General features: G+C 45.3%; 3 protein-coding genes across 4 annotated transcripts; 2 read left to right on the top strand and 1 right to left on the bottom strand.

Annotated features, from left to right (window-relative positions):
• Positions 1 to 2,103: 2,103 nt before the first annotated feature.
• LOC108151588 lies at positions 2,104 to 3,715 on the top strand. Its single transcript, XM_017280271.2, has 4 exons — positions 2,104 to 2,497; positions 2,722 to 2,888; positions 2,965 to 3,206; positions 3,278 to 3,715. The coding sequence occupies exons 1-4, from the start codon at positions 2,160 to 2,162 to the stop codon at positions 3,416 to 3,418; spliced, it is 888 nt and encodes a 295-aa protein (XP_017135760.1). The 5' UTR covers positions 2,104 to 2,159; the 3' UTR covers positions 3,419 to 3,715.
• Positions 3,716 to 13,303: 9,588 nt separating this feature from the next.
• LOC108151886 (larval cuticle protein LCP-14) lies at positions 13,304 to 14,639 on the top strand. The gene is made up of 2 exons (XM_017280789.2): positions 13,304 to 13,850; positions 14,326 to 14,639. Exons 1-2 carry the CDS (start codon positions 13,505 to 13,507, stop codon positions 14,532 to 14,534), a joined length of 555 nt encoding a protein of 184 aa, XP_017136278.1. The 5' UTR covers positions 13,304 to 13,504; the 3' UTR covers positions 14,535 to 14,639.
• A 1,019-nt stretch (positions 14,640 to 15,658) lies between these two features.
• On the bottom strand, positions 15,659 to 16,524 carry LOC108151374. Of its 2 annotated transcripts, none has more exons than XM_017279947.2 (2): positions 15,850 to 16,524; positions 15,659 to 15,785 (listed from the first exon to the last, which is right to left on the bottom strand). In XM_017279947.2, the coding sequence occupies exon 1, from the start codon at positions 16,352 to 16,354 to the stop codon at positions 15,860 to 15,862; it is 495 nt and encodes a 164-aa protein (XP_017135436.1). In that variant the 5' UTR covers positions 16,355 to 16,524; the 3' UTR covers positions 15,659 to 15,785; positions 15,850 to 15,859. The 2 variants fall into 2 exon arrangements, with proteins under 2 accessions (XP_017135436.1, XP_017135429.1); XM_017279940.2 differs by having other exon boundaries at positions 15,659 to 15,788; positions 15,850 to 16,521.
• Positions 16,525 to 19,296: the final 2,772 nt, after the last annotated feature.

Consider the following 19,296-nt stretch of genomic DNA (forward strand, 5'->3'; position numbering starts at 1 on the left):
GGGATCTAAACAATATTTTATACTTATGTGGGTAAAAATATTTATTAGTTTGTTGTTTCGCATCCCTCTTCCGCGTTCCCGTTCCCGTTCCCAAAATGCAGTCGTCGCCCATTTGGATTCATTTTTACGAGTTCGTATATGATGCCTGCTCTGGCATTTACATTAACGTTTACATGAGAAATATCTTAAATCGATGGCATGCCAGCGAATGCCATTAAAAGGCAAATGAATGCGTTGCAAACCCCGATAAGATCGCAGATCAGAATCTGAGGGGATCTGCGCTCCGTTAGCGGCACCTCAAATAGAGGGCGAGATGGAGGAAGGAGGAGATCCAGATGCAGATGGAACAGATGCGAAGTATTTCCGAATAAATTTGTACATTTATTAATTACGCACTCAAATTGACGGACTGGAGAATTTAATCTGCCTAAGTGACCCCCCGCCGGGGGCCCGCGACTGTAGCTGTTTAACCCTGATGCGCCGACGCGGGATCTTTTTGCCGCCCACACGCAAATGACGGCGACAGTCGAATTGTTCCACAATAAACCGAGTCTGCGATCAATCAATGCAGCGCTGTTTGGGCTGATCAATCAATCAAACGCTTGAGGAATTTTCTTAATGAATTGCCTGTTTTATTTTAATGGTTTTTTTTTTCTTTTTGCTTTTATTATTCATTCATTAAACTAATAATCAATTACACCTGACGCTATTAATCATGCCATAATAAGCAGAAATATTAGGCATCTGCTAGAATTGTACTTTTATGCAAAAATTCTTTGCGATAAATCCCTTTAATGTTCTATTTAACATTATATAAATGCTAATCTATTCAGGGGAAAATACTCATTTGGAACACCTACTTATCCGTGATTCAAGCAGCAACCCATCGATCACTTTTCAATGGATTTTTAAATCAAATTAGACGTGATCAATACGAATGAAATCCAAAAGGTTGAATTAGGAAAACAGTCATCAATCAATCAACAATCAATCAATGCCGAAATATAATGGAATGGAATTATTATGGGAAGGATGATATCTTATTCATTGATGGCATGTATTTTCCCCAAATTATATGTGTCCATTCGAGGAACAATAGATAAAATAGGGACACACTCTTCTCATTGTTCTCTCTTATAGAGAAATCATGCTGCTGTCAAATCAGAAACCAAATCACTGAGAAACAAAACCATAAATACTTTCCACAGCATATGAATGGCAGATGAAGAAGTCCTTTGGCCATGCCTGACGTGTGTCTGGCATTTATCGCACACCCCACTCGAGGGTTAAACAATTAGGGGAATGTCGGAATGAGGAGAGGATGCTGACCGCCTACGCGGCTGCAATCACCGAATCGATGACCAACACAAACCAACAGCAGAAAAGAACCAAACCAAACCAAAGCCAGAGAGACTGAAGAAGGCAATGAAGATGGGCCATGTCGATAGCAGTGTGGAACGATGCCGGTGCCGGTGACGGTGACGATGATGCGGCTGGTCAATGAACCATGTCGATGGCTGACTCGACGCGACTTGGATGGGCGACCCTGCATCTGGGCCTGACACACTTCGCGCCTGCCATGCCGCCAGGCGGCGCAACAAACAAACAGTCCAGTCCAGTCCAGTCCAGTCCGACAAACAAACGAAGTAAACAGGCTGTTCGGCCGAAAAGAAGCCAGGGCAGGCAGGGCAGAGCAGAGCAGGGAGCAGGAACAGGTCCGAAGGATTCGACAATCCCAAATGCTGTCAAAATCACAAAGGCATCGTGACGCCCCACAAACAGAAACAGAAGACTTCTTATTTTGGGTGGCAAGAGGGTGTGATGGACCGATGGACCGATGGCATTTTTTTTTTGGTGTTGGAACAGCCGGAGGGGACGGAGGCGGCACTGCCAAATCATTGCCTTTGACGGGTGAGAGAAAGAGAAGTTTATTACGTGTATTCTTTGGCTCCACCCATGTTGCCCTTTTCTTCTCCTTTAATTTTTTCGTTGTGGAGTGGGAGTGGGGGAGGGGGAAGAGCTTTGCACATTTTTCATCTTTAGTGCCAAAAGGCTTCACTCGAGTGGTCGGTCGTCTGCTCTTTTCGGGGGTATATATAAGGCCCCGGTCGGACTTCACTGCCACACAATCAATTACAACATTTTGAAGTCTCAACGACATGTTCTCGGCTCAAGGGATCTATCCAGTCGACCAGAGCCTGAAGCTCTGCTGCCTGATGGGGCTTCTGGTGGTCCTCCTCCTAAGTCCCGTTGATGCACGCCATACCCGACGACCCAGGCGTACAACCACGCCCCGAACTCCGCGGCCCACAACTCAGGTGCCGGAGCTAGTGCCGGACCGACATCACCATCTGCACCACTGGCCGCCATTGGTGGCTCCACCCCATACCCCTTCAGTGGCCCCTATACCCCAACATCATCCGGCCACAGCAGAGGCAATGCCCCAGCTGGTGGACAGCTTCGATCAGCGCTCAGTGGACGGACAATACGAGTTCAGGTAAGAGCAACAATATTGTGCATTCAAGGAATATATTCCACTCTCGGTGCAGGGAAATAGTTGAAGTGCGCTTATTAATATCAACTTCCTAAACGGTAGAAAATTTCACAAAGTTACACTCCTCAAATCATCAAAGTTCATTATGAGAAAAGTTCAGTTCGTGATCCCCTTCACAAGCCCAAAAGGTACTCCCAAGTAACTGCCAACCCTCTCCCATCCTGCAGATACCAATTGGATAATGGAAACACCCGCTACGAACGGGCCTACTGGCTGCCAGTGGGCGAGAAGCTGGTGCTGGCCCGGAAGGGCTACTACTCGTTCCCGCTGCCGAACCGACAGTTCTCCACCGTCTTCTATAGGGCCGATCATCTGGGCTATCATGTGGATATGAGTAAGTCCATGCCTCCGCTCCAACTTGGTCTTCTTGTGTGTGACGATGCGTAAAATTTTATGCCCCAAAAACGCAGACACATTATCCGGGAAGCAGCCGTTGTTGCCACGCAACCTTGAAGTGCCTCAGGCGGGGGCACGGACTGAAGCAGGAGCAGCTAAACGAAATTCAATAAGCATGCCAGAGCGTAACGACCAGGAGCAGGAGCTGGAGCAGGAGCCGCAGGACCAGGGCCAGGAGGTTGAGCTGCTTGCAACTGGAGTCAGAGTTGACTCTGGCAAGGACGAGGAGGAGGGTCCAACCGAGCTGGCTCCAAATGTATGTGTTCCCCTAAACGTTGCACGCCACATTCCATAGCATTTCCATTCGCATTCCCCCTTTCGCCCCAGGCACTAAACCAAGTCGAAACCGAAACCGAACCATCAACTGTGGCCAACGACATTTTGGCAACTGAAGCAGCAGTCGACAACCATGATGATGATGCTGATGCTGATGATGATCAAGAGCCTGATGGAGGCGACTCTAACTAAAGGCCTCGCCAGGGAAGGAGGATACTCGTACTGTGGCATATGCAGGAACAGCAACACCAGCCCACACTTGGCGCTCCACTTGCTGCAAAATCAAATTGAAAACAATTGTTGCTGCACCCCCAGAGACCCGAGTCCGACACAGTTGAGTGGCCCTGTCCCAAAGTATTTCTCCCCTGGAGCGGCACAAGTCATCCTGAATGGGAAATGTGTCTAAATTCTCAACTTACAGCCACATCTACATCTTCATCTCTATCATTCATCTCTAGACATATATATATTATATATTTATAATACCTTTTTTTTGCCAGCTCTTAATATAATATAAAACAAAAATAATATAAATTCAAATTCGAAAACATAGTTAATCTGAAAGAGTATCCAAATCGTTCGACCTATCACACATTACTTGTCATTTAATTTCAATCTTCTCTGCCTCTACAACCAGGGAGAGTAATATCTCCAGAAGTCTTTAGTTTTCCTGTGAAGAACTCTCAAATTCCAAGGACTCGAGTTCTTCTAAGAAGCCTTGAAATACTTGGGGGTGTTCCAATAGAGTCACCTACTTAGTAGTGTAATTTGAATGGGCGATTGCTATTTAAATTTGACAAATCCATTGATACTCGATATCCTTAGCTTGTGCCAAAAAAGAGGACACACACACACACACACACACACTTTGCATACCTCAAAGAGCCTCACTCTTCGGCTCAGTTGTAGCCCCTATAATTACATCATGTTCAGGGAAAGGAGACAGACACCCGCCCACAGATCTGTTTAATCAATTTCAAATAGTTTCGAGGTGTCACAGACATCTACTGGAGGGCGGTGCCTGCCCCAATTTGATGGCCAAAAGATGAGACATTATGAGGCGACTGACAAAAACACATTTGTGCCTCAATCTGCCGGCTGCCAGCTGGCTTTTGTCCTGGTCTTGCTGCTCTGTTTCTTCGTTGCCGGGCTGCCAGGCTGCCAGGTTGCCAGGTTGCCTGGTTACTGCTGTGTTGCTGGTTTCAATTTAAATGGTTTCTGTAAGAACGCCCGAATCGGGTGGGTGGCCCGTTATGTAAACAGGCGGTGGCGATGCCAAGAGATTTGTCGGCGGCAAATCGGTGAGCATTCATAAAACTCCCAACTCAAGCTGCAGCTCTAGCTCCAGCTCTGTCTCCATCTTTTTCACCATCCTTCTGCCGGTTGTATGTAAGACATGGCTGCTTACCTTCACACACAAATGCATACACATGCACACACTCACACATCGACATCCACACATATGCTCGTAAAATGCAGGACCTAGAGGACCTGGAGTGGGACAGAAAAGCGACCAGAGTCTGAGGCAGGATAACTGCAGCTATTCATTTCGCTACTAATCCAATGCGGGCCAGGGATTCCTTTTCGCTGCCATCATCTCCCTGTTGCCCCCCTTCCCCTTTTTGTGTGTGTATTTACGAGTCAGCCATGCCCATTTAATGAATGGCAAGACCAGGAGGACCTGCCGGCGACTGAGTGTGAATGAATTGAGTGTGCAAATGGCTGAATGAATGGACGAATGTGAATGCGAATCCGAATGCGAATGCGAATCCCGATGCGGGCAGGAGTCAACCCAAAGGTGCTTTGTTGGTGGCTCTAATTGCGGCTCTGCTCTGGCCAGAGTTGTCGCCGTGCTCTGATCCAGCCAGGGGTTGGGCCCCTTGGGTTGCTGCACCATCTATTCTTCCCAGGAATGATCGCTAGCTCTTGGTTGAAAGGTTTAAAGACACTATTTTCCCCAATAGTTTCTGGCGTTGGGTATCCACCGATCGACACCATCTCCGTGACCATCTCCGCCCATCGTCTGTCACGCTGTCATCTCCAATTCCTACCTAACCTTGGCTGCAATTTTCCTTTCCTTTTTTGGCTCCGGTCTCTCAGTTTTTTCTTTCTTTTTGTACTCGTATTTTTGTATTTTATGTTCCGTGCCTGCATCAAAGTTGTTTGCCCCACACGAAGCTCCAGCAAAGCCCGGGCCACAGAGTGGGATGAAAATCTACTCGCAATGGCAATGACTGCGATTGGAATTGGGAATGAAGATTGAATAGACTTTGCACTGGATTCACTCTTCATTTTTGCAGGAACTTTCACTAGAGCTTCTCCTCTTTTCGGCGGCATTAGCATTTTTCGAATGGCTACGAGGAATCCCTCAAAAGTTCCACTCACCCAAAAATGCTAAAATGAAGGATTAGATTGATGAATGCACGGGCCCAAAACATCGTATGTTTCACATTTCCATCGAGAGGATACCCCCCTCTCATGTGGGGGGGAGGGAGGAAAGAGTCATGTCTGCCCCCGCCCCGCCTGTCACTTGAGGCTTGAGTGCCGAATCTCGATTTTGATTTGAACACTTGTGGCTATTTATACGAGCAAAGAGCCGTTCGGGTCATCGATGACCCTTGTCCACTTGATTACTTATGTAAATGTTTATGAGGCACAACCGCCCGACCCTTGGCCCCATCATCATTTGGCTATTTGCGCAAATTAATTTATCTTCATCGGGCACCCGAAAGCAGAGCAGCAAACAACACACATAGCATAGCATACTCGTTAGCAGACACCTTACCACAAAGCCCCCAGAGAGAGATCCGACCCATGTCTGGTTTCGGCTTCCTCTCTTCATAAATAAATAAATAAGGAAATAAATAAGTAAATTGAGTAATGGCCATAATTGACGTGTCCGATAAAAAATTCAAAGCGCCGACACACAAATTGAATGCCAGCCAGCCTTTCAACCACAAATGAAATGGATCCCACTGTGAAGAGCGTCGGACGTGCGATTACCCCCCGATCCAAATCCAAGCCAAACAACAAATAAAAAAGAACGAGGGGGAACGTTGTGAGTTGCTGCGGCGACCGCAACTCTACATTTATGCCCGATACTTGGTCAGTATGGCTCTCCTCCGGCAGACGGCGCTAACATTGCACGAAACGACCAAGAGTGCGTGCGAGAGAGACATAAATTATTATTATAATAATTTTCATTTTTATTTTATAATTATTGTTTTTGATTTTTATTGAATAATTATTATTTTTGATTTTTATTGAATAATTATTATTATAATTATTATTCTTGATTTTTAAAATTTCGTTGCTCCAGAAACTCTTTGAGCACTAGGCGCTGATAGGGACGGACAGACAGACAGGGCTCAATGGACTCGGCTATTGATGCTGATCAAGAATCTATATACTTTATGGGGTCGGAAACGATTCCTTCTGGACGTTACACACATCCATTTTCACCACAAATCTTATATACCCCAATACTCATTTTGAGTATCGGGTATAAAAAACAAACGTTGCCCCATTGGAGGATAGTGAATGCCGCTGAGTGAATGACTTGAGTCTGGGACTGCGTCTGCGTCTGCGTCTGCGAGTGCTGGGTGTGTGAGTGACTGCGGCATTTTCCAGATTTATATCGGGGGTATCAAACCACACACACAACACAATAAAAAGCAAAGAACAACAACAACAACAAAGACAACGAAATACTCGTACCCATACCACACAAATAAGCCACAAAGCAAAGCAAAACTAAAGAGTGGCTAAGACATTTGTGGGTTTTTAGTAAGCTGGGCACATACTCAAACCATCCTCCTCCAGACGGGTCAATGGGGGCCGTTGCTACTGCACGGGTTAGCGGTAGGGGAAGGGGTAGGGGTAGGGGAAGGAGCGTGTGTATTTTTCAGTCTGCGCCTCTAATTTCGGGGGCAAACACTCTACTCTCTAAACTGAAGCAAAGCCGATTACTAAGTAATCGTTCAAGGTATATGCACACATACATCATCATCAACAGCAGAGTCAATATTGCTAATATTCGTATGAAATCTAGGCGCTATATCTTTAAATTGGAGATCAAATAAACCATCATAGCAGTCGATACAACGATAGGCTCATTAACCATCCAAATGAAACAGCTAGAGGATTACTGCACCCCCAAATCCCACGCAGACTCAAACGTCCCCACCCATCGAACATAAAAAATAGAAAAATTTGCTGAATAACACATCATTAAAATGTATATATAAACCTAATCATTAAACTCTTATAATATGTAGTAAGCCAATGTAAATATCACTAATATTAGATCATAGTTTAAGTAAAGCTGATTTCTAATAAAATAAAATAAAATAAAATTACAAAAAAAAAAGGCGCTATATCTCTACGCTTGATACTATTATGAATAAAAAATATATAAAAAAACTAGTCGCATAGTTCTTTATTTTCTGTAGATAATTTTGGAACCTTTAAGATTAACAATACGATTTTCATAACTTTTTGAATGATTTTAATTTTGTATGAATTATTTAAATATTATTTTTTGGGGAAATATTTTTAGATATTACCCAGAATTTATTTTGTTATTTTCTGTACCGTATGCAGGTATTTGTATATCCAAATATATGCGGTTTCCATATGTTTATACATATATACATACATACATAGGTACAGCTGCTAAAATACGTGCCGCAGGAGCCCCTAACAATATTTTCGGCCAGTGTATATGTACAACCCTTTCTCTGGCATATGGCAACACCCACATACCAACCAGGGCTCCAACAGTGAGGCGGAGTAATAAAGAGAGTGAGAGGGCGAGGAAGAGAAAGCCACAGAGGGAGGGGAAGAGGGAGAGGGACCTACATATGTATGTATTTATGATTATGCATGGTACTGTTAGGCAAAGCATAAGCATTTCCTATTTCAGTTTATCAAAAACAAGACTCATCTAATCTTGAGATTAATAATGCGGCTCTGCGTAAATTTCAATTGTAACCGGACACACAGATACACACCAGCGCAGAGATACACAGACATACCCGACAGATGCAGACACACACTGGGAGTGTGAGTAAGTCGACGGGGTGGTATCTTTTTGGGGGGAGGTTGGGTGCTGGGTGTAAAAATGTAGATTTAATGGAGACCTCAGCTGCAATACGGACTTGGTCAGCAATGCCGGTCGTCCGAGAGAGGGGCCTGGAGGGGGCCAACGGGCAGTGGAATGGCGGCATGCATGCCTTGGTGCATGCCCCTTTTTACGTTTAGCATTTTATTGACTTGGATTAGTTTTGTGTGTGTGTGTGTGTGTCTGTGTGTGTAGCTCTGTTTTTGGGGCCTCGGTCTGGCATTCGCAAGATACATATTAGTGGGGCAATGCACATGCTGCATTCTTGCAACATTTGACCATGCATGCCCCACGGTCGAAATATCTCCATACTTTCGGTAATTGCAAATCTCGTCCTGGCTTAGCCGCTTAATAAATTTATGCAAATTGAGAGATACATTTGTGTCTGCCTCTATGGCGGGTAGATCTATCTGTATATATTAGGATTTCCGCTAAAATTGAAAATTTTTATTGAAATACTGAAACACACATGTGTTTTTTTTTATTAAACTATATTCAGCCATGCCGAATCCCGTTAGAAGTTGTGCTCTTACTCATACGGACACGCTCGAAGATATGTACAGATGCGTGTCTATGGATAAGTAGTGTATATCTTTATCTCTGTCAAGTTTACCACTATTCCTGCTCGCTTCCCTCTCCTCCTCCTCCCCTTCCCCCCTTGCTTTTGCTCGGGCACTCAACATGCGGATTTTATAATTTATGCAAGACACCAAACAAACTCTGCTTAAGTCTTACAAATTGTTTTGAGATGCTCGGCATATCATATAAAAAATAAAAACAAAAAAAACAAAAAAAACAAAAAAAACCAAGCCAAAAACAGCAACGCCACCAGCAAATCTGTATCTGTATCTCAGTTTTGAAGAGCACCGCAAAAAGACGGCGAGAGAGTGAGAGAGTGAGAGAGAGCGAGACGTGATTTGATGGGAATTATTCCATTGCCGAGACAGTCGGAATCAGAGCCAGAGACAGAGCGCCGGCAACAGGCAGGCAACAGACAGTCAAAGCCACAAAAAAAAGAAGAGAAAAAACTGTGCAAAGTGCTCCAGACCAAAGGTAGTACTCTTCAGTGGGGCAAGGCCAAGGGGACAGGGGACAGGGGGTGGGTGCCTACCCAGTGGGGTCTACAGCAAGTTGTATCTCGGGATGTCATGTCACGTAGGCAGCAGGCAGCAGGCAGCGGGCAGCAGGCAGCGGGCAGCGGGCAGGCATCGCTACATGGACCATTCATACAAATTTTGTTTATAAGCCACTTTTGTACATTATTTGTGTGTAACTTGGCTCGTACCCATTTTCCCTCCTCTCCTCTCCTCTCCGCCCACCAACCGACCACACCGCGGTCTTCTGCCCGTTCTGTTCCGTGTGTTTATCTCCAGATGTATCTGTATCTTTATCTGTGTGCGTGCGATTTCTTCTTCTTCTCTGCCATGCGATTTTTTTGGGGGCAATTCATTCGCGCTGCCACTGCCGCTGCCGTGTTTGTTGTTGCGGATTCACTTGCGCGCAATCGACAGCATCGTCCGTCGACAGTGGTTCCAACCCTTCAAAATTCTCCCTGCATTAAGAATCGTCAAGGATCTGAAAGACTATAACATCTTGAGGAATAAAAGGTGCATCTGGTATCCATTATCCTCTGTAGGTTTTTTGAACTTGTATCCCAAAGATATCCCAATAAAACACATTTCTGTATGTGTGTCTATGCAGTGTTTTAGTGCTCCAATCAATAAAAATATTTTATACATTTATTGGTTCTGGCTAATGCAAATGCAACAGCTTTTCCATATTTATTTTGGTTCCAGTTGTGTGATTGGATTTAGCAAGGAGATCAAAGACATATATGGCTATCAAATGTGAGAAGATCTGTGGTATGGGTGTGTGAAGTGTAGGAAGAGTACTATTCTTGGGAATACGAAGTTTATTATCGTTAAATGAATCTATACAGTTTGAATAAGACGTGCCTACTCTTAAATGCTCTATTTGATGTATTCGATCCAGAAATCTATCGCCTACACTGAATATTGTATCGTAACAATTTGTTATGTGTGTTTCCAAGTGTATTTCTCTTCAATTGCTCAATGCTCTTTAGTGTTCGCACGAGTCGTGTTTCATTTCACCTGTCCGTTATGACAGGCTCTTTTAGAAGTCTCTTCTAAGTCTCGTCCCACTGTTCGCCTGGGTATGTGCTGAAAGCCGAGGCACGTCGTCAACTCAATGCTGAGAACACAACACAAAAACCATGACACCTCCAAAGTAAGGCAGGCAGCTCGGCTCGGCTACCCCTGCTGCAGTTTGTGCTCCTCCACTGCTGCCGTGCCTGCTGCTGTTGCTGCAGCATCAGCACCATCGGAGCACCAGGAGGATGCAGTAATCTGCCCGAAAATAACCAACGCACAGCGGCAACCTGGGGGTAATGATAAACAGCACTGTTGTTCCAGCCATTTAGCATCCAGGGACAAGCTGCCCTGCCAGACAGAGCGCCAAGAACTGCTTCCTGTCACGACTGCCCAGCGGCCTTCTTGGCCATTTTCCTTGTTGGCTGTTGATTCCCCTTCGGACATTGTCTTTGTCATCGACATACAAAACAAATGACCTTGCTGTTGAGTCTGCTTCTCCCACACCCCACACCCCACACCCCACATGCCGCATGCCACCTTCACATCTCCTTCAGATGGTACACATGGCTGGGTAGGGCGCAACAAGTTTGGCAAACATTTTGTCACTTTTTGTACATATTTTAATTTGGGCATTGGACTGGCACTGTCTTTTGTTTCGTTGGAATGAATGCTTTGTCACTTCCAGAGATAAAATACGTTTAAAAATAAATCAGCTTATGCCAGGATGTTGCCACTTTGCCAGGTTTAGCAAGAGCGTTTTTGTGGCATTTCTGTTTCTGTGACTGCCTGCCTGACTGACTGACTGACTGACTGACAGAGTGCCTGGCGCTGCCTGACCGAACGACTGAATAACTGAATAGCTGAATGACTGCCTGACTCACTCACTGAATGAGTGACTGAATGAGTGAGTGACTCGCCCAACTGCGACTGCAATTGTCACTGTGCTGTCAGTGCGGTCTGGCCATAAATCTACTCCACAGCACCACTCCAGACAGCAAACACCGGGAACGCAGAGCAGCCATAACTGAAAATTAATAATAAATAAATTTCATAAAAATGAATAATTTTTGCGCTGGGGCGAATGGGGAGAATGGGGAGAAACATGTTTAATGCATTGGCGTGACCTTTGAGGTGTGGGCAAATTAATTAAACGGCGATAACTCCGTGTCGACATATTGACAGCTGCCCCGAGAGCAGCGGCATAAGCCGGGGGCAGCGACAGGAGCAGGCACATCAGCGGCGAAGATGGCTCTGGGGCCCAGGCTCAATTGCACATCATTAACTTTGGCCGACTGACCAAGTAGTGCCCCCGCTCTCTGCCTCTCTGCCTCTCTGCCCGCCGCTAATTCTCCTTGCTGGTATCATCAATTGGCCCGCGGGGCAGCCATCAGGCACCAGGCTGGTCTCAGGTCCCAGGCCTGCCTGTTCGCTAAATCGCTGCACATTAAATGCAATTAAGAAATGATTGAAATCATAAATTAGCCCTAATTGGCCACAGGACGCCCTGCTTCCATCGTCTCGCTCCCGTTCTCGTCGTTCAATGGACGCCTCACTGCCACTGCCACTGCCACCGATGCCAGCTTGATCGCCACAATTCATTCCATAGGCATGCACCATAGGGAGCTCCTCCTGCTCCTGCTCTTGGTCCAGGTCCTGTTCCAGCTGGTGCATCCACTGGTGCTCCACATAGAAGCCGCTCCCTCGCTGACAGGCGGCACGTACTTGTTGGCCAAATTGTAGGGTGCACAAATTGCAGTATTTTTAGCCACTATTGCCAGGCACAGTGGCACATACAACGATGATAATTTGATTGATTCCAAACTTGGGACAACCTCTAGATACATTATTTTGGGATCTTTTTAGATCTTAAATATATCTTAAAGATCTGTTCACCTTTTGACTTCAAAGAAGCGAGGCGATACATTAAAAAATCATCTGAACAGGTCACAGGTTTTGTCCAAGAAGAAGACATCACAAAAGAATAGCTTTATGAAGATTAAATATAAATGTTATGCATTTGAATATATTGCCCCACTGCCCACAAGCCCAAACAGTTAGTTAATTTGGTAGCAGTTTTGTAGAACTGAGCCGAGTACTGACCATACCCAAAAATCCAAAAACCCAATCACCCAATCACCCAAAGAAAGCCCCAGCAATCGACCGACCGCCAATCGATTATCTCCGCCATATCAATTGCCAGGCAGTGATTCCCTGGCCAAGTGCTTGGGGCTTGGGGCGTGGGGCGTGGACTTGGGCTCGGCCCAGTGTGCGAGTCCCTGGGAGCCGGAGAATCGATTCGGCCAATTTGGCGGCGGTGCGAACAGCCCCCAAAGCAAACACACACACAGCAGAGTTGGGGCAGAGTTGGGGCAGAGAGAGAGAAGGAGAGCCAAAAGGGGCGCAACCAAATTGCCCAGTTAGCAACCTGTCCGGGCCGGCTCTGCTACGCCCCGACCCCTCCCCAGATAAGCATGTGTATAAGTAGATGAAATTAAGATTTTTTTTTATGATTAAGCGTTGAGAATTTTTGACGGCAATGCCTCCTCCGACAGATGTACCTACATACCTCCCTTCCCCACTCACTTCTCGCAGTACTCTTCGCCATCGGCTCCCTCTGTGGATATCGGAATGGAGCTGGGACTGGGACTGGGACTGCGACTGGGACGGAAGCTCTCATGAGTTGTAGCCGACGTTGTAGCGTTGGCGCTGGCTTCGCTGTTGCTGTTGCTGTTGCTGCTGCTGCTGCTGTCGTTGCTTTTGCTGGCGCTGCTGCTGCTGCTGATGCTTCAACCGCTGCTGTCGTTGACTATAAAAAGCCAAAGTTACGCAGTTTCCGAATTAAACTGTTAACAAAACAACACGCGACAGCACACGCACCCAAATTCCCCAACCAAACACACACACACACACACACATAAAACCCCATCCTTTCCTCCATCTGTCAACTATTTAACACACTCCTGCACGCACTCTACCACACTCTTTACCCCACTTTCTACCCCACTCAACACACACTTTCTACCCCACTCAAAAACTCTTTCACACATGAAAATGGCCAATACTAGTACTGTAAATCTGCTGCTCTCCATCTCCGTTGCCGTCCTCCTGCTGCAGTGTCTCAGTGCAGACCCACAGAGCCACATGGAGAGGCAGGCGGATCACAGGGGCGTGCGACTACTGGATCGCTTCGACAATCGCTATCCGGATGGTAGCTACGAGTACCGCTTCGAGCTGGATGATGGAACGGCGCGCTACGAGCGGGGATACTTTGCCATGATCGACAAGGTCAAGACCTTGATGGTGGTCGGATATTACTCCTATCGCATGACGGATGGGCGATACATCACCGTCTTCTACAACGCCGATCAGTTTGGATACCGTCAGAACCAATGTGAGTATAGAAGAATGGTTGAATACGAGTCGAATATGAGTTTTTTAAGTGCTTGGATGTTGTTAGGGAGTGTTTTTACTAAAGTGCTCTGAGAGCCTTTTAAACTTAAAAATATTCTATGATAAACAATTTCACAAGATAATGATTCTAATAGATAGATATTAAAAGTGATACAAAAAAGATGAAGCATATTTTGGCAATAGTGAAGTGTGAAAAGATATAATAATACGATCAGCTTGCCGACTTAGATTGTAGATTAATGGATCCACAAAAGTTCAACCTCGTACTATTTGAAATTTAAAAGAGAACACGAGAATCCCTTTTTTAAGACGAGTGGGGGAAACTGGGGACTTTCCCCCTTTGGCATTTAATTTAAATATGTTTCTTCTGTCAATTCTCTACTAATAATAATACCTATTTGTTTGAATAAGCAATCAATTTAATTAATTCCATCTTTCTTTGGTTTCCCCCTCAGCGATCACACCTCAGGTGTACCCGAATCTGCCGCGCTCCATTGAAGTGCCAATGGCCAGCAGCGGGACGCCCGGACTACGCTCCCAGTCCCGGTCAGAGTCTGCCTACAGCTCCCCATCCCCATCCCCATACCCCACCACCCGTTCGCCGTCTGAGAGCACCACCACGCCCAGGGGGGCTACGACGAGTCGCAGGGGAGGGCGCTTCTGAGACCGGGTTCAAGTAATTACTCCTACCTCTTCTTCACCTCGCTCTGTGCCCTGACTACTGATATTATATTATTATGATTTTAATTTTTTTTTAATATTTTTTTCGTTCATTGAGAGCGAATTAAAAAATAATAAAAATTTATTAAGTCGAAGCTGCAGAAATTATGAATTTATTATTTAAGATGTTTCCAGTGGTTTGTGCGCCACTTTGGGTATTTTATGGGTCCCAGCCAGTGGGTTACAGGGTCCCCCAGTCACGCCTCTCCTCTCCGCTTCAGTTCTCACTTCCCCTCTGGGATGAAAAGATTTCGCGATTTTTCGAAAGTCGCCGTCGCCGTCGCCGTCGCCCGACAATTTGGCAATAAATTTACCGCAAAGCGATTCGGGCAATAAAACATACAAGTGCAGACCCCACCCTCCCCCCCCACCAGCCTTCTCGTTCGCAGTCACAGCCCCCGCCCCTTGGGGTACGTATAGTGCATATATTGTACATATCGAATATCTGGTCATATTTTTGCATTTTAACACAATTTTCGGAGGGATTTTCTGGCCAAAGGCAATTAAGGAACGAAAACGAAACCAAAGCTGAAACGAAACGAAACGAAACAAAACAAAACGAGACCAGGTCCAGGAGGAACGACGAAACGAACGGGAATGGGAATGGATGTGGATGTGGATGTGGGAAGTTGCTATGGAATACCAAATCCCGATCCCAAAAGTGTGTGAAGGTTCGTCATAAATTTATAAAGTGCAGACAGTGACCCGATTGGTTACGCAGGGAATCGAGGATGCGACGCCAGACGCCAAACGGGTTCAATGATCCACCTCTGACTGGCAGGATTACTCGTGAGCTCGCTCGCATATTTTCCCTTTCTTTCCCTTTATCCTCCGACTATTAAGCCATAAAACATAAAAGCCCATAAAGAACCAACCTGAGGTCGGATTGCATTCGATTTCGCTGTGCTTAATTGCAGAGCTCCCAAAAAGGGAATCCGAGCAATCAAAATTAATTTGATTTTGGTTCAAATTACGCAGAGTTGCATAATCATGAATCCATCGGGACATCGGTCATACAAGTCTTTGTGAGAAAAACTTTTCAAGGAAATAATTGAACTTAAAGACAGCTAGCTTGTGGGAGGCCGTTTACTAATATCATTTATTGCCAGACCAGTCTATTGGATTTCAAATATATCAAAAGATCAAAACAAAGTTCGTCGGCACTCTGCGAGCAGGAATACTAGGGGTAAAAGCTCTGCTGCAAAGAACAACCAAATAAATAATCTTCAAGCTTCCAATTGAATAGGTAACACACATACCACACACGATCTAGAGCTTCCAATCCTTATCCAAAGTCAAACTAGATTCCACGCCGTTCATCGCTGCTAAGCACCCCAGCTCATCGGAGCAGCAGTTCAGCTCCTCTAAGGACTTCAGCACCCTCAAGGAGATAGCCTTGGAGGAGATTCTGATTTTGGGGCGCTCTTCCTCTTTGAATATCAGGCGGAACAGCAGCCAGTCGATTGCTCCTGGCCTGCCCTCGGCCAGCTGTATGAGATCGTTGGCCTTCAGTCGGAGACCCAGTTTCTTCAGTTCGCGAAACGAGAACACCTGCCAGTTCTGCAGACGTCGAGCGAAGCTGCTGGCCGAAGTATAGAACCGCAGCTTTATTGCCGGGTACTTCTTCTGGAGGATCTGTGCCACGGGGCGCACATCGGAGTATGTGTCGCGAAGCGAACGCGGGTTCAGGGTGATACCCTCGATATTCAGCCACTTCTCGAGGCGAGCATGCTCGCGGCCGCTCAGTGTTCGAATGCGCTGCATTGCACTCACGAATTCTAAGTTTTGCTTTAACTAATACTATTACTATTTAATACTACTAAAATAATTTTGAGTATTGTTGCTGTGTTGTGGGCCTACGATCCTACGAGGTGTATCGGTTTGAGGTCGAAACTGTTGTGAAATGTCGTGTGTGAAATATTTGTGTGCTCAAAACAAGTCACAGTATATTCTCAGAGCACTCGATTATTCTCACTCTCAGTTTTACTACGATTTCTTCGATTTATCGAGCTAAGCGGCACTCCACCACTACTAGGACTTGGTAAAATAAACTACAAAAGGAAGGAAAATAGAATCTGGAAATTTGTTATAATGAAAAAAAGAAAATTGAATTAAAAAGGAAATTGCAGAAGCGAGAACTTGGCTGCCATAAAAGCAACACTTCTTCGTGACGATGGAAGCCCTTTCCTTCTATGAGGCGAAGGCGTTAAACAGGCGTTGCTAGAAATTGCGAGATGCAGGATGCTGGATGGATGGGGTGCCGGGGTCACGGCCTTGGTCTCTTGACTCGATTGCTTGCCACTGTCGTTGCATTTGAAAAGACGAGTCGACCGAACCGAAGAAGGAAAACAAATAAAGGGAAAATAGAAACGGAAAGGAGCAGATCTTTTGAGGACAAGTTCCTTGGTGTGGTGGCTGCCCTTGGGTCCTACTAATTTGTTAACCTTTTTTACCTTATGTTTATATTTTTAATTGAATATGAACCCATAGGCTACGAATGCAGAAAATCCCTTTCTTTTGAAAGATTGACCAGACTTTGAGGCTTTCAATATTATGTTAAATGCACTTTACCGTCGATTTAACATTCCGAGAGTGATTATACAAGATACACAATAAAAACAAACTTTGACAAGTACTAAAAGCGCCTTTTCAGCTCAGCACAAAGTTACGCCGCCATCCCCAGTTACCAAGGATCTTCTGCCGCCCGAAAAACCCCCACTGGATCCAGAGACCGAAAGACCAAAGACCAAAGACCGAAAGACAGACAGACAGACACATGTATCCGAGGTAGTTAAAATTATCAATGAAACTTTACAATCACAGTTAAAAGAGGAAAAGAGAAAAAGCTGATGTGGAAGCGGAAGCGGACGAGCAGGAAAATGGATTGGGTTTTCTCGTGGCGGAGGGAGGGGGAGGGCAACAGCAACAGGGCGGTAGAAATAGGGGGGCGGTGGGTGCGAAAGAAAAGAATAAAACCAAATACAGAGAAAAAGTTAACTGAACTGCAACTTTGTTAACTTTGCCGCTTATTAAAGAGATGAGCGGGGACGAGTCAGTCGTCAGCAGAAGAGGAAAAGCCGCCGAAAGAAAGCAGTTGCCGGAAACCATGTTCGAGCAGTTTCAAAAGTACCCATATTCGAGCTTTGACTGGCTTAAAGATCCGCAAGAACTTTACAAATATTTCAGTGTCTTTAGCGGCACAGGCAAGTCAATGTCAATGCCAGGCCTGCTTTTTCCATTATCCCCCCCATGTTTTTCCATTAAATACACATCACCCAACAAAAAATCTTAAAGGTTATTCTGTATATGCAAAGCGCTTTTTTTTGGTGGCCTTGTGGCTGTCTGAAATATAATCAAAAGGCAATAAATATTGCAAATGTGACAAAGCAGGCAAAGTTTAACTAGGACAGGGACCGCAACGCCTCGCCCACACCACAGCTCGGGAAATGGCTGGAAAATGTTTGCCTGCCACTGCGGCAACAGCAGCAAACAGGCAAAACAGCGACACAAAAAATGTAAACCAGAGCTGAAGGATGGCCGAGCAAACAGGGGAGCAGAGGACACCGAAAAAGGACCAAGAAGCCAGCACAAGCTTGGAGCTGACCAAGCCATCAGATACCCTTGGAAAGCCACCACAGTCCGATGCGATATGCCAGTGGATCAGAGTGGACTGAAGCCCTTTGGAATATATTGGATATATGTATGTATCTGGAACCTAACCTTAGTCAAGACATTAAAAGATAATCACGGCGTACAATATGTATGTGCCTATGGAGCACAGAAAGCTGACCTATCATCCATTTTAAGCTTGTTGGAATTATGTGTTTGCAAGATTGAAATTCTAAGCTATTTCTTCAATATATATCCACTTAAATTTAACTTAATTTGTAGTCCAAAACATGTTTTGTATCTTATTTAAATATGAGTAGATGTTCATGTGTTGATGCCACTTTTCCCATGAAATGAGATACATGTCTGGATGGTGAAATCATTTGTAAATTTGCCTTAATTTATATTAAAATTCAGATAAAGTAGAGGATTTAGTTACACACTTTTACAGGCTTACAATATATTCGACCAATTATTTTCTATGCATGAACATTGATTTGTATTTGATATGCCTTGGAAGCAATTAGTATAAGTATAAATCAGATCTGGGACTGCTCCACCCCCGCCATAAGCATCGTTCGGGCAAAATACAAATTTAGAAATTGTTCTGTATTTAGAAGTGATTTTTGTTCCCCCAAAAATAATTTTCTTTTACAGACATTTGATATAGCGAAGCAATCCGGATAGTTCTTGCTTGAATGCTTCACATAGCAGTGCAATCAAAGCCAGCAAAATGGCGACCCTACCCCTGTGTACGTCCCTATTGCAATGTCAGAATAGTTCACGTTGCAACACTTAATGGACTAGGGGACAAGCGACTCAGCTCTCGATGCTGAACTCTTTGGCTTTGTGGGGCAAGCTCCTGCTCATTATTCGCATACCTTTGGCAAGGGTATAGAGGGGACGAGCCTTGTGGCTGAGCGGTTGAGGGCGATGCGATGTGGAAGGGTTCGGGGTTGGGGGTTGGGGTTCGAGCGAAAAAAATTAAATATAAAATGCAAAAATGGCTTTTAAGCAGCGAAAGTCGCGTTTAGCTGTGCGGCCGTAGGGAAAGGGCACGGGTTCGGTCCCAAGGGAGGCGGGACACAGGCCAGGTG

The sequence above is a fragment of the Drosophila miranda genome, chromosome XL, assembly GCF_003369915.1.
Source record: "Drosophila miranda strain MSH22 chromosome XL, D.miranda_PacBio2.1, whole genome shotgun sequence".
Classification (NCBI taxonomy): Eukaryota; Metazoa; Arthropoda; class Insecta; order Diptera; family Drosophilidae; genus Drosophila; species Drosophila miranda.